At 35.8% G+C, this 14890-nt stretch overlaps 1 protein-coding gene across 49 annotated transcripts in view; it reads right to left on the reverse strand.

Annotated features, from left to right (window-relative positions):
- The window catches only part of RIMS2 (regulating synaptic membrane exocytosis 2), a 603997-nt gene that overhangs the window by 209400 nt on the left and 379707 nt on the right, over positions 1 to 14890 (reverse strand). For 29 of the 49 annotated variants that reach the window (XM_059165827.1, XM_059165815.1, XM_059165818.1 and 26 more), the window contains one exon: positions 11269 to 11334. The exons of the other annotated variants lie outside the window; for them this stretch is intronic. In XM_059165827.1, coding sequence (XP_059021810.1) covers positions 11269 to 11334 — 66 coding nt within the window. The remainder of the gene's footprint in view (positions 1 to 11268; positions 11335 to 14890) is intronic. 49 annotated transcript variants of the gene reach the window in all.

Genomic DNA, 14890 nt, shown 5'->3' on the forward strand with positions numbered 1-14890 from the left:
ACCAGCAGAAGCAGTATGCTTTTGGTAAAATATATGGAATGTCTAGAGATTTTCTGAGAATTAACTGCATAACTGAAGAAATATATACAGGATAATATTTTAAAATTAGATATTTTAGAGCAACTAATAAAATATAGATACATATTTATATAACATAACAAATAATTTAAATTGCATGACTCAACTCTATAATTTTCATGTTCACCATAAACTGTACTGCACAAGTTTAACTTTTCAAAAACTCTAGTTTATATTTAGTATTGCTTCCAAATAAATAGATACTATGTATAAATAAGAACATTTTTGTTATTTTGGTGGAAATAGATTAATTTATCCTTAGTCCTGAGAGCATCTCTCTACAGAAATTTCTCCTCATTTAAATGTAAATTCTGTATGTTAGTTAAAAGTAGTGACTTTATTCAAAAAAATAGCAGTGTCTAGTGTCAGCCACATTAACAATCTAAGATGTGAAAACAATAGTAATACATATAGTGAGGTGAGAAAGCAAGACACTTCTAAGGTAGGAATATTATTGTTACCCATAAGCCTATCTTATCACCAAAAGGAGATGTAAACTGTTCTCATTTCTAGAGAAGTAGTTTCTTAGAAATAGTCATTACAGGAGATAGCAAGAAGAAAATATACTATCTTAATTTCCTGAAGAAAATTAGGAACAAATGCAATACTGAAAAATAAAATATACTTTATTATTAAATATGCACACATAAAAACATAAAAGATGTAAATGTCTAGAGGATATTTTGAGTATTCTATTAAATATTTATAATATTCCTTATTATTTTTTATTTCAAAAAATAACAGAAAACCACAAATAAGTAGGATTATTTACTCAGCAGCAATTAACATACAGCAAATTAATATATCTTCAAAATATATTTTTTAAAAATCCAGAGATAATTATCATTTATAAACCATAAAATTCTTACTTTAATAAATAGATCATTTTCATTCTCAGTGAATGTTGAAGTTTAATAACATTTGTCAACTGTAAGAAATTAATGTTGTTCCACCAAGGTATGGGACCCCTATGCTTTCCCTTCCTGGGTCCTCAAATTTTCCATAAAATAACACATTTTAAAGATGTATGTCTAAAGGACCAAATTATGCATTGTTACTGTAGTATATGTATAAATGTGATGAGGCTTGGTCCTCGCACTAGAATGCTATGTTCAACAGTTTAACTGATCAACTTTGAAAAATTCACGAACCTTCCTTTATTCTGGTAGCGTTACATGGAGAGAGAAATGGGTAGAGTGTGATTACCTCATACACGTGGCTGCCAGATGCCCTTAGCTGCCACTTCATGTTACTCCCAATCATATAGTCAAAGGTGTTATAGTCAGAGGATTAATTCCCCCCAACACACACACACTCACACACACACAGAGACTAACAAAGCAAGAGGTATGCAGCTTTTCAAATGTAAATACCACCTCAGTCACAATGAATGACGATGTCTAATAGTCAATAAAAAAAAGACCGAAAATACCAAAAACAAGAAAAATGGGGCCCACGGTCAAGAGACAAACTCAAGAGATGACACAGATGTTGGAATGATTAGACAGGAAATTTCAAATAAGGTAACTGATATCTTAAAGTCTACATCAGAAAAGACGAACAACATGCATGGAAAGATGGAGTGGTTTTGGCAGATGATGGAAACCATCAAAAAGAGTCCAGTGGGAGACACATGGTAGAGAAGGGACACTGTGTGCTCTGGGTCCCAGGCCAGGGTGGATTGTGGGTGTGACGGAGGAGACTAGGGAGCAGCACTTGGGGGATGCAATGAAGAACGGTTTAAATCCTGGGCATGGGTTCCTAAGGACTCAATCTGGGCTGCTGTGAGATCCTGTCAGATGAGCATGCTGGGTAATACTTGTTCTAGCCCAGCAAGCAGCTGGGCTGGCCTCCGACCCCACTGCTACTCCTGTGGTATGCCTAGAATCAGATAACAGGAATATCATTCTCCAGAAACATGATGGTATCACAGTGGCTGTCCACAATAAGGCTTCTTGATGACTTATATCAAGTTCTCCAGCAGCCAGTCATCTAGGGACTTAATTCTACCTATGTTAATTATCTTATAAAGCTATTGAAGTTCCAGAAGTGAGGCTATTTGTTGCAAGTGCAGTAAGTACTTTTCTATTCATTTTAGAGTAAGTTCTTTTTACACTCTATGGAGCGACCTATCAAAATATTAGTAAGGTGGAGTCATATTTTGAAACAGCAGGTCCAGGTCATTTTGTATACAGAGTTTTGTTATGCTCAATAAATCACACTGGAGGAAGGAAAGAAGTCAGATGGAAATACTAGAAATACAGAAAGTAAAGTATGGCAAAATACTAATTAGAAAATTTTCCTGGATTCGGTTTATAGGGGTTGTAAGTGCCTAGTTAAGATGTTTAGATAGGGGGGCGCCTGGGTGGCTCAGTGGGTTAAAGCCTCTGCCTTCGGCTCAGGTCATGATCCCAGGGTCCTGGGATCAAGCCCCACATCAGGCTCTCTGCTCAGCAGGAAGCCTGCTTCCTCCTCTTCTCTCTGCCTGCCTCTCTGACTACTTGTGATCTCTGTCTGCCAAATAAATAAATAAAATCTTAAAAAAAAAAAAAGAAGTTTAGATAGGATTTAATTTTCAGTGAGAGTGACTTAAAGCTTCTGAACAAAGGGAATATATATATATATGTGTGTGTGTGTGTGTGTGTGTGTGTGTGATTTTATTTATTTATTTGACATAGAGAGACAGTGAGAGAGGGAATACAAACAGGGGGGTAGTGAAAGAGAAGCAGGCTTCCCGCTGAGCAGATAGCCCAATGTGGGGCTCGATCCCAGGACTCTGGGATCATGATCTAGGCTGAAGGCAGAGGCTTAATGACTGAGCCACCCAGGGATCCCAGAAAAGTAATTTTTAAATAATGAATTAAGAAGCTGAATTAAGCAGTAGTGTATGAAATGAATTAGGGTAGGAACTTGTAGTAACAGGGGTGAAAATAGGGACGAAAGTATGGATGACAAAGTTTATAAAATCATGATGTACAAAATATGCAAATGCAGTATAGAGAATATACACAATATATGAAACTATACAAACAGAATGTTAGGGTTAGAAGGAATCACAGAAGTCATATAATCCAATCTTTGTCATTTTAGAAATAAGCAAACTAAGGGTCACAGAAACTTGGGACACATCACACAAGTAGATGTTTTCTCAGCTGGAATTCGAATCAAGCTTTCTCCAATGTAAAGCCAGTTCACGTCACTGAACTATAAATTCTTTGATAGCAGGGACTTTTTTTTTCCCCTCCTCTCAAACATGTTTGACATCATCATGTGAATTAAATGTAGAAATAAACAAACCAAAGAAAAAAACTTAAAATTCTCAGCCCCCAAAATGAAATGATGGCCTATTGGCAGAAATAAAAGGATTCTAGGGAGGAATGACAATAACTTCACATTTGAACTTGAATTTGTGAGGGGTGGAAAAATATTCTGTACTGACATCCATCAGATAGGGAGATCTGGCCTTCAAAGGAGAGAGCTGCACTAGAAATATGGTTTGAGGAGTCATTTCAGTATTGGTTGTTGAGTCATTATTTCAATACTATTTACTGAATTCATATTATAGGCCAGGAAACACACCAGCTATTGGAAGTGTTGGTTAAAACCACAGAGATGATAAGATATGGATCAACACAGTCAAAAATTTGAGGACATGAAGAAATAGAAAAGAAGAGGAGACAGAGAACAATCAAAAGGTAAAATGAGAATCAGGATAGTAATGCATTAGAGAAGCTAAAAAAAAACCTGATTAATAATGGCAGGTGCAAAGAGGCAACACAGATAAATATGTACAAAAGCCTTGGCAAATAATAACCATGGAGAAAATAACTTAAAATTAAGAGCTGGAGGCAGAGGTCAAACTGTAGAGGGTTGAAGCTTAGGAGCTGATGAAGGAGTGTTGGAAACATTCGTAAAAATACATACTCAAGAAACATGACTTAAAAAAGAGAGAATTGTTCTCAAAGTAGATTGAAGGTGTGGCAGAATAGAAGGAAGATATTATTTAGACTTAATCAGTAATTCAAGAAGAAGCAAAATCATGAAAATAGGAGAGACTGAAATGCAAGAGAAAAAAGAAATAGTGCAGAAAAATTCCAAAGGCATTAAGAGAGGTTATAGTCAGAAGCCCAAATAGAAGATGAGTTGTGATGAAAAAGAACATACTTGTAAGAGAGAAGACTGGTAACAACGCAAAGTTAAGACTAAAAGGAAGGTAGCTCAGGAGTACAAGTTACTGGGGTTTGATCACGTTTATTAAGCGCTCTCAGTGCTACTTGCCAGATAAGGCATCTGTAAGCAAACAGGAATCTCCTTCTCCCTGTGACTCCGCTAACTTTGTCAGAATCCTTTCTCTAACTGGGGGGATGTGGGGGGGGGGTTGTCTTAGTTATGGCCCCAAATACCCTGAGGTAAGACCATTCACTGCCTCTCTTCATCATTACTCTAGATCCAGCTCAGACCCTTCCCAGAACCTTACTCAGTTCTAGCACCAAAGTAAGTCCCAGTTCTGGTACCAAAACAACTTATGATAAATCTAGGATATTTGAGGTCAATCACTTCTACTCAAGCATCTTATCCCTGTCATTCTTAGTTTTCAAGTACAGGGCAAGCTCACTTGCCTCTGATGTCACTTCTCTAAATTCTTCATCTTCTGTACTTTCTTCTATAAAGTTTTAATCTCCCCTGTTTCTGTGAGCTATATTTGCAAAAATCCTTTTCCATCATTAGCAAACTTCCTGTGTCATCAAGGAATGATTTTGTTTGCAGAATGGTTTCTGTGTTTCCCTACCTTAAATAATATTTAGCTCAACTTTGCACACTCTGCTTCCAGGAAAGCTCACGTCAGCAGAAGCTGCTTATCCCTTCATACTTTATTGTCCTCAGACCCAGAAGTTGGCTTCCTAGAGACACTCTGGCCATTACTTTCCTACCACAATATAAATGTCCCTATTCTATGAAGCATTCAACTTAGCTCGAACATCCATTAAAAGTTCAGGTTGCTAGTATCTATCCAACTTGGGATCATTATCCCTTAGTCATTGATAATTTGGGGGAATTGGTTGTCAGCCATCTTCTTTTTTCGTAATTCCTATGGTTATATTAGGAGATTTTAGTGCAAGTGCAGAAAACTCTTCAATAATCTTGAAACATCTTCAAAACTTCAATGATCCTCACATTTTTCCTGAATTACTCCCAACCCCCAAATTATTGTGGATCTTAGAATCCAGTGGAACTATTTAAATTCAGAAACACTAAACTCCAATATCTCAAATTCTGATTTTAATAATTAGTGCTGTCAGGTATCTCATAGTCTCACTCTCACTTTACTCGATCCTCATTTGATACTTTTTGTTTCTTGGTGTCCCCAATTCCTAACAGTATTATCACTCCCTTTGCCTGCCTTCCTTTTCCATCCTAGACTCCTATTGTTGATCATTGACCCACTCCCATATCAATACTCAGATTCCCTTCTAACCCAATCTTTCAAACATTCATCAGAACCCCAAAATTGGTTCAGTGCCATAATCGGATTTCTCTACATCTAGACAACTGGGTATAGTTGAAGCAAAACATAAATTCATTCAGGTTGACAAAGTCATGTTTTCCAACTTCTACTGTACTGGTATCACCAATAATCTTTTTACTTTTCCCACCAATAATCTTGTCACTTTTTAACCAATGACCATTTTAAACTTCCTCATTTCCAATCAATCATGTTCAACCTTGGGCCTTCCCACTCAAGAATTTGTCTCAAAAACAATCACCAAAAAACAAACAAAAAGAAAAAAAAAATCACCATAATCTTGATGTATAACAACAACAAAATTGAGGCTATCAAACCTAATTATCTTCAATTTAACAACCTTTTTCTAAAAACTTACTTAGTTTCAACTCTGTTATCTATTTTCTTCCTGTCTCAGAAGAAACAAGAGCTGCTTTCTGTTTATAAACTCCATCTACGTGTTTAAACCCATCTCCTGCCCTAAGACCTTTCTAACAGTCATCCTGTCCTTTTTCTGTATTTTCAATCTAACTTTTCCTAAAGGATCTGTTCGTCCAGCCTCAAAACTCATGATGTATTTCATATTCTAAAAAAAAGAAGTCTACTTTGATATCACTTCCACTATCCAGTATTTCTCCTCCACATTCTGAAAAAAAGCATTCTGTTTTTTTAGCCCCTGGGCAGGCTTCAGGCCACGGTAAGCTGCTTTTTTCCATCACCCCCTTTTGAAATCATTGTAGATGACGTCACCAATGACTTCTCACTTGCCAAATTTAATGGGCACTTTTCAGTTATTATTTTTCCTGTTGCAATAATTCTTCCTGCTTTAACCTCTATTCTGATAGCTCTATTCTTCTCACTTTTCCTCCCCTATGTTTCCTCCTTTATCTATCATTTAAATATTTATGTTTCTCAGAGTAGAGACAAAGTCCTTGGCCTTCATGTCACAGGTTGTTTCTCCAATTGATTTCAATTTTCTTTTTGTAGCTACTTACTGTTATCAGTGAATTTACTCTCAAATTACTTTATATAGCTCAAACTTCCTTAAGATTTAAAATTATTGATTTTGGGGGCACCTGGGTGGCTCAGTGGGTTAAGCCTCCACCTTCAGCTCAGGTCATTTTCTCAGGGTCTTGGGATTGAGTCCCGCATCGGGCTCTCTGCTCAGCAGGGAGCCTGCTTCCTCCTCTCTCTCTGCTTGCCTCTCTGCCTACTTGTGGTCTCTCTCTTTCAAATAAATAAGATCTTTAAAAAAAATAAAATAAAGAAAATAAAATTATTGATTTTATTCCTTGCTGGAGGTTTCTCCTTAACTCTCTCAGTAATTCCAGAAATGAACTTGTCTCTCACATAAACTAATTTCTCTCTGAACATCACCCCCCCCCCCACCTCTGTTAAGGTGCCACATGCATCCAGTTACCCAAACTATGAGACTCATTGTGTTTCTTGACTCTTTGCTCCCCATCAACATCCAAATGCTATTATTTACCATGTATTATTGATTTCAATTGATTAAATCTCTGGTCTTCTTTCTATCTCTCCATCCATTACCTTACTTAGTTCAGGGCCTCAAAGAGTTTTCTGCTGACCAAGACCAAGGCAGCAAATCTCTTTATGCATGCTTTCCTTTCCCACACACTTTTCTCTCAAATCAACCATCCATAAAGTCTCTAGAGTAATTAGCTAGAATGAATAAATATATTATAATCATGTCCTAATTAAAACTCTTTGAAGTACCTCTATCACTTAGTCTTAGATTCAAATTCCTTAACAGAACATACAAGATTATCCATAACTGGAACCAACTCTTACCATCCCAGATTCATTTCTTGTTATTCCCTTATGCCTTGTGGATAACGCTCCAATTGCCCTAAAACATGGTACTTACTACTTTAGTAACTTTGCTCACAGATTTCTTTAGAATTCCACTGACATCCTATCTTAGCTCTATATAAATCTAAATAATTCCAATTCCTCTTTTAAGATATAGCCTAGTTATCTTTATGACATCTTTACATGAAAGTCCACCATCGTGCTGATTTCTCAGTATGCTGTGGATAGCTTTAAGTTGAGATAAATACTAGAGGGAAAAAAGTAAGGTATGAGGGTAAATTTTTAAAGATAAAATGTATATTTCAGAAAATAAAGGCTATATCTTAATAAATGGATATTAATAAAAGGTAACATGGTATCTATTCTAAATACGTTTGCTTAAATGTTGACTATGTCTAAAAATACACAGTGACTCAGATTTGTACTGGTTAGCATAACCTGGTCAGAAGAAATGAGTTTTGATTTCTAATATTTGTTGATATTTGTCTCCTGAAATAATATAAAAAGTTTAGCAACCATTATTTAAGCCTCTATTCACCTGTTCCAAAGAGATAGCACTCACAATTTTTCATTTTACAATGTTCACATAGAGATACTGGTGCTTCTGATTCTTCACGGACTGGGAATGCCGTGTTTAATTTACTCCATTCGTTCCATTCAGAAAATTGCAGATTTCATATAGTGTAGTGTAGCTGCACTATGGTCTACTTGGAGCTACTAATGTATATTTATCCCCAGAAGGGGAATTTCCCGACCATGACATAAATGTCACCTTGAAATCTGGGCTGGGAAACTGGACACTTAGAGAGTTGGAACCACTTTCTTTTCTTTATTTATTTTTCTTTCTTCTTTTTCTCCCTCTTTCCTCTTTTCCCTCCCTCCTTCCTTCCTTTTTTTCTTTCACAACTCGATGAAGAGGTAACTCTTCCTTTAAGTGTTCAGCTGAGTTGGGAAGAGTTTGGAAAATTTAGTTCAGAACAATTCTGCAAGAGAAAGAGATTGATTCAGATTTGAACTCTGTCAAAGAGGTCAAAGAAGAACAGTATAGCAAGGGAATTGGGGATATTTCTAAGAATGGACTCGACCTCTTGATACGTAAGGAAGCCAAGTGGAGACTAGCAGGGAAAGGAAAAGGGGACAAAAACGTGGAGTTCTCTTTTGAGATACAAGAGCTAGGGAGGTAAAAGTAACTCGATGAAAAAATAATATGTATTTATTTTATATTTATTTATAGAAAAATAATTTATATAAATACTTATATATCTATATCATGTGTAGTTCTGGTCCAAGAGTGAAGTGTTCAATTTAAGATTTTAGAGGTGTAATAATTTCAAATAATGATAAGATCCAGATATGGCCATGGCAGTGACGGACCAAAGTAGAATTGGGGAATAAAGTTTACTACCTCCACTTTGAGACAGCCAGGGAAGAGAGTGACTGCTGAATAGGTCATCCATGTGAACACTAACATTACTCTTGTTGATCGCAGGAATGATTAGAAGTTAGACTAAAGCCAGGTGCTAAAATCTTCAGTGAATAAAATAGTATAAACAAGAGGTCACCAGATGATCTCAACATGGAAGGGCTGTGCTCAGTTGCATGACATACAAAGGTACAGGGATTAAAGACAAGACACCTAGAACATTATGGTAATAAACATAGGAGAATGGATACCTGATTATACCCTCAATAATCTTAGAATCTCATAGTGGATTGAGATGAGGGTCAGAAAGACTAAGTACCTCAGAAAGGTACCAGAGTGAAAACAAATGACAAAGTCACTTTTAAAAAAAGCAAAGGAAGGAGACGTTAAACTGAAAATGAGTATTATGTTAACTACTTCTGTGAAAGAGGCATACGGATTCGATTTTAGTATATGTGCTGCCGAAGCGAGCACGAGGCATACAGATTCAATAGGCAAAGATTCTACAGATAGATAGAGTAAGTAAAATCATGTATTCTGGCTTTCAGTTTGGGTAGTAGACTCAAGGGTGCCATTTTATCATTATGCTTTGAAATGTGCCCACATTCTTCTTGGTTTATCAAACTGATAATGACAAAAGATAGCATTTTTAAAGGCTAAAGAATTTTATTCTTACAAAATCCACCCAGTTTGTCTGGGAGTAGGTACACAGTAGTCTCACACACACTAGAATCAGGCAATTGATGGTAAATCTTACGGTAAGACACTTGATTACTTGCCTTCTAAAACTGATTTTCTTAACTGAGTCTTACTTTAAAATAAACTTTAATGATAGTGTATTTCCTGACCACAAAATAAATCATAGCATAAAAGGCAATTCAGAGATATAATCTTGCAAAATAGGCCAGCTAGGCTAGGGTTCAGAATTTGAATAAGTACATGAAATTGATAATCAACCGAGAGCTAATTAAGAACCGATTCTAGCATGTTGGCTCATTGAAAAAATAAATATGAAGCAATCTACTTATTGTAACTAAGATGAGTAGAATATAAAAAAAAACTAATGTGGTGCAAGATTTTAACTTACATTTAAATGAAGATACACCAGCGTAATTAGAATTAAGCCTATAATCAGTAATGTCTCATTCATGTGGCCCACTTTAAGAAAGGTCGTGGTCAATTATAGGGACAGTTACAGAACTACTTCCTTACATTTTTGTAAGATAATTGTATAACTGCTGCAAACCCAAAATAGAATGTAATATATAGCAAAAGTAAAAATTAAAAAAGAATTATTTAGTATCAAAACAAAATAACAGAAGAGAGATTGAGAAGATGCAAAAGACAATAAAATACAGCAATAATCACTACCTGTAATAAACTGGAAGGCACTAAATTTCAATTATATTTACTTAAAGACATCACAAAACTTACATCGTCAGCAATCTATTGTTGGTATTATCTCTTATGTTTCCTTCTACGTTATCTACACGAATTTGATCCTTAGGAATTTACCCATTAGTTTCAATTATTTTTTAAACTCTTTTATTAATAACTCTTAATGAATTAAATGAATAGCACAAAAGTGGTCACACATAACCCAGATCACTCTGAAACAACTGAGTACAGCATTTAATTCTTTATCTATACTCCCCGAACCCTCTACCACATTATCCCTGCCATTCTCTTCTCTGCCTGCAGGGCCTCAGAGTATCACAGAACTGACTCAGATCCCTAAAGCTACATAAAGCCTGGAGAAACCAAAAGCTTTTAGAGAAATTGTTTCCTTTCTCTTTCTAGTTCATCCTTCCTTCAGTTAAATGCCAAGTAACTGACATGTTCCTTCAATATAAGGAGAATGGTGTTAAAGTAGAAATGGACAAAGATTTTCCCACAGACTCAATGTTCTCCATGGATCATCTATGACCAATTGGAGTAGATCGCATCCACCTTCGACAAGGTAAACTATAAACTGATCAGTTCAACCTAAGCACTTCCAGGACTGACTCCTCAACAGTAGGGGGGAGGGGGAGGTGGGGAAGCAGATTGTCAAGATATGTAAAAACCAGTGATGTCTAGATACATAATTATGAAGGTGGTCAGTCAAATGCAATTCATTTATTAAAATACTTTTATTCTATCCTTCTAGGTAATCAAGGGTTAACTGTAAAGCCTGGTGAACTAAATTTTTAGAGTCAACAGAGATTATACTAGCTCATTAAAGGGAAGCTAAGTTTTTGACATCTTATTACAATTAAAGTCTTTACATATGCTTTATTTTCTATTATTTATATAGTAAGGATAATATTTTTGTATTTCATGAATAATCGTATATGTCTATATCAAAAGCAGAAATAGAAGTGAATTATATCATATCATTAGACAGGCACATGCAATTCTACAAACAGACTTAATTGTAAGAAAAATATACCTGCCATCCCTGTGATGATGTTCAATGTTCTGACTGTATCTGGAGCGAGGTAGAGTAAGAAAATGACTGCAAGCATGGCAGAAACAAGAATATAAATGAGACTCAGGAAAGAAATGAAAAGGTATAGTTTAATTTTAAAAAGTGAAATTCAAAAAGATAAGCAGATAGTAAGCAAAGCAAATGAAAATCGTTACTAGAAAGCTTGCTCTTTCCTCCCAATGTCCATTGTAATATGGCAGGGCTAAAGGTTAACATAGTCCAAGTATTCCAAAATAAACCCAAGAAAAACATAGCAAATCAAGATTTAAACAAATCATATTTCAAAATAAAATCTTATCGGTTATCACTCAAACATCTCTAGCACCATCTATAAAATGTTACACAAAACAGCGTTGCTTTCCCTTTTGAGGAGGAAAGATGGAAAGAGAAAAATAATAAAATAACAAGAAAGTTTAAAAAGAAAATAATTAAAGAGGTAGTTTCTGATACAGACAGGAGATTTTACAAGATAATTATTTCTTCTTTGATCATGAATAAGTAAAAATTATTAAAGGGCTTAAAATTCCATTTAGTAAGGAATAAACTGTCTTGAATTGGTTATTACTTTTATTTATTAGGTTCATTGGATGCTATCCATTTTTCCATCCACTATGTTTAGTACATGATTATTACCTACTGTGGCCTGGGCTGCACTTCATGCCTCATGACTATCACGAACCATCGAAGTAGCACGCTGACCTTTTCACCCACCTCTAGTGGCTCCTCGTCTTCCCACAGCACTAACTGAAACTTTTCTGTTTCCTTCAAACCTTTCATGCCAACACACTTAATTTTGGCAGATGATCATGACGTCTCAGTTTTAAAAAAAGGAAACCAATTTGGAATTCTCTCGACTGTCATATTTCTACCACTAAATCCAGAGTACCTATACTTATATCTTCACTTGTCATTTTCTGTTGCGCCAAAGGAAGAAACTCCTCTACTTGTAATCCTAATTTTCCACATGACCTTCCTTCCTTCCTTATTATCTCATCATGTCTTCCATTCCGGAACGGCACTTAATCCTAAAAATAAACCCTTCACTAACCTCGCCTTCCTCTCAAGCCCTTGCCTGTCTCTGACTTTCCTTTCATCGTACAACATCTTAGCCATACCTACAATTCTCGCCACCACGTCCTCACTTCTCATTTAAGCTTGAAGTTCGCTGTATATAATGTGACTTTCAGCCTCTGCCATTTTCTGGAAGCTAGCCTGTAAATGCTACCTGTGAAATCCTGAAAAATCCTTTAACTTCTTGATCTTCATCATATTACCCTTCTCTATGGAGCTACACATTGATTTTCAACCTCTGTTTCTTGACACTCTCTCTTCTCTTGGTTTTTGAAACATGATTCTCTCAAGCCATTAATAATAGTATTTACGTAACGCTTGATGAGGTGAGGAGTACTCCATTAAAGCTTTGTCTACTTTATCTCATTTATTTCTCATAACAACTCTTTGAGGTAGGTTCTAGTGTTGTCATGGACAGAAAAACTGAGGCTGTGAGGGTCATGTAGGGAGTAGCTGAACTGGGTTTCAAACTCAGGGCTTCCTTAATCCAAAATCCAGGCTCTTAACATTGACACATACAGCCTGGTTCCCCACCCATCTAACTGCTTCTTGACCCATTTCATTTGCTGGAGTCTCTTTCTCTTTATTCCTTTAAAGGCAGTGGTTTCCCAGGATGGGTTCTTTAAAGAATATTCCAACACATTCTTTCTGGATTATATCATTTCCTTTATAGTGTGAACTCTCACTTTCTTAAGCTTTCATTTTTCCTTTGGGTTTCACAGCACATTTCCAGCTGCTTCCTGGGCTTTCCACATGGCTGCCTGACTGTCGTGTAGACACTTCAGAAAAAACACATGTTAATTTTGAGGTTTGAGCAAGACACTCGCCTATTTGAACGCCTGGTACTGCATTTGAGAAATGAGGGGGCTGGAGCAAGTAGTTTCCAACTTTCTTTTTGATCAGAAGACCACTGCTTTTGGGGAACAAATTTTTATGTAAAGCCAATCATCAGAAAGCCAATAAAACTAGAATGACTCTGGCTAAAGAGGCAGTAAGAAGACGAGTCCCTATCTATCTGGCGTCATTCCTGACCCACCACAGCAGTCTCTCAGGTTCCTCTTCAGAATCAAGGACCCATGATCTCTCTGATCTCTAAAAGACCCTCTAGTTTCAAATATAATTCTTTAACCTTCCTTTGAAAGTTTATATAATGCTATAGTGATTCCTCTTTGTGTAATCCCAGTTTTAACGAAAGATTGAAATATTTACGTAACGAGCCAAGTTTTACAAGTCTCATAATTTAATTCCTCCACTTTCCTTATTTTCCACCTTTAATTGATTTATACCCCTTGCTAGTTGTTGCTTAAATAACTCAGGTTTATCTCTTTTTTCCTTTTCTCCTGCTACTACCTTCAATCAGATTTACCATGTCTACTGAAATAACCTATTGTCCCCCCTCCTTCTGATCCCTTTCCTGATCCAGTCCACTCTCCACACTGTCTACAAGCAAGACAATTACAAATTATGCTGTTGATCATGCAGGTACTTTGCTTAAAACCCTTAATGGGTTTCACAGATCAAAAACAAGTATGTATTCCTTAAAACGGCATACAAATTAAGTTCTAAACTACTTCAATCTTCATATCCAATTACTTCCCATACTACAACTTTCTTTGTGGGTATGCCAGACCACCTAAGATTCTATAAATATATCTCATACTTTCCTGACTCTGAGACTGTTCATGCTTATCACTCTGCCAAGAACGCCCTTATCTTCCTTTTGTCTCCACTTTATTGCCTTTGAAAATTCTTCTCAACCTCTAAAGTCTCACTTCCCTCTGAAGCTTTTTTTCAACTACTCAAGCAAGTAAATTTCTCTCCAATCTATTCCAATAATATTATGCTTGGGCCTGACAGGCTTCCATGCTTTATAATTAGTTGGTATTTTATATGATTAGTTGGTATCTATGAGTTGGTATAATTAGTTGGATCATCTGTTTGTTTAGGCCAGGATAATATCTATTTTAAATGTCTATTTTAAATCTTCATGCTGACACTCTCAGTAAATACATTTTGGATTGAACTAAAAAATAAAAACAGAATTACACTATTTTCCTGGTGAGCCTACCCTCCAAAGAGAGCAATGGTTCACATAATCAAAGAAACTTCTAGAAATGTAAACAGAACATTATAAACCTATGTAGTATTAAAATAAAAACTAAAACAGTATTCGAAAAAGACATTCCTGGCATTACAAAGAGTAGGAGTAATACCCAACAATTGTGATGTTAGGATTTATTGCACAGACAAAATAGATCTCTGAAAATTACTTGAGCAATAAAAATATGTAAACTTCAAAACCTATTAAAAGTTCCAAATTCACAGAACATATATATCATCATCAATTTCTATTATTCACCTTGAGGTGTCTTACAGCTAATTTTGTCTCTATAAAGCCAAAGAAAACATTAAGCAAGGATCAACTTTATCAAACATCAGTTTGTTTTATTTCCCTTTTTATGACAAGTTAATTTGGCCCAAGGGGTGCTCACATTTAATGTTATTTCTGGGT

The sequence above is a fragment of the Mustela lutreola genome, chromosome 3, assembly GCF_030435805.1.
Source record: "Mustela lutreola isolate mMusLut2 chromosome 3, mMusLut2.pri, whole genome shotgun sequence".
Lineage (NCBI taxonomy): Eukaryota > Metazoa > Chordata > Mammalia > Carnivora > Mustelidae > Mustela > Mustela lutreola.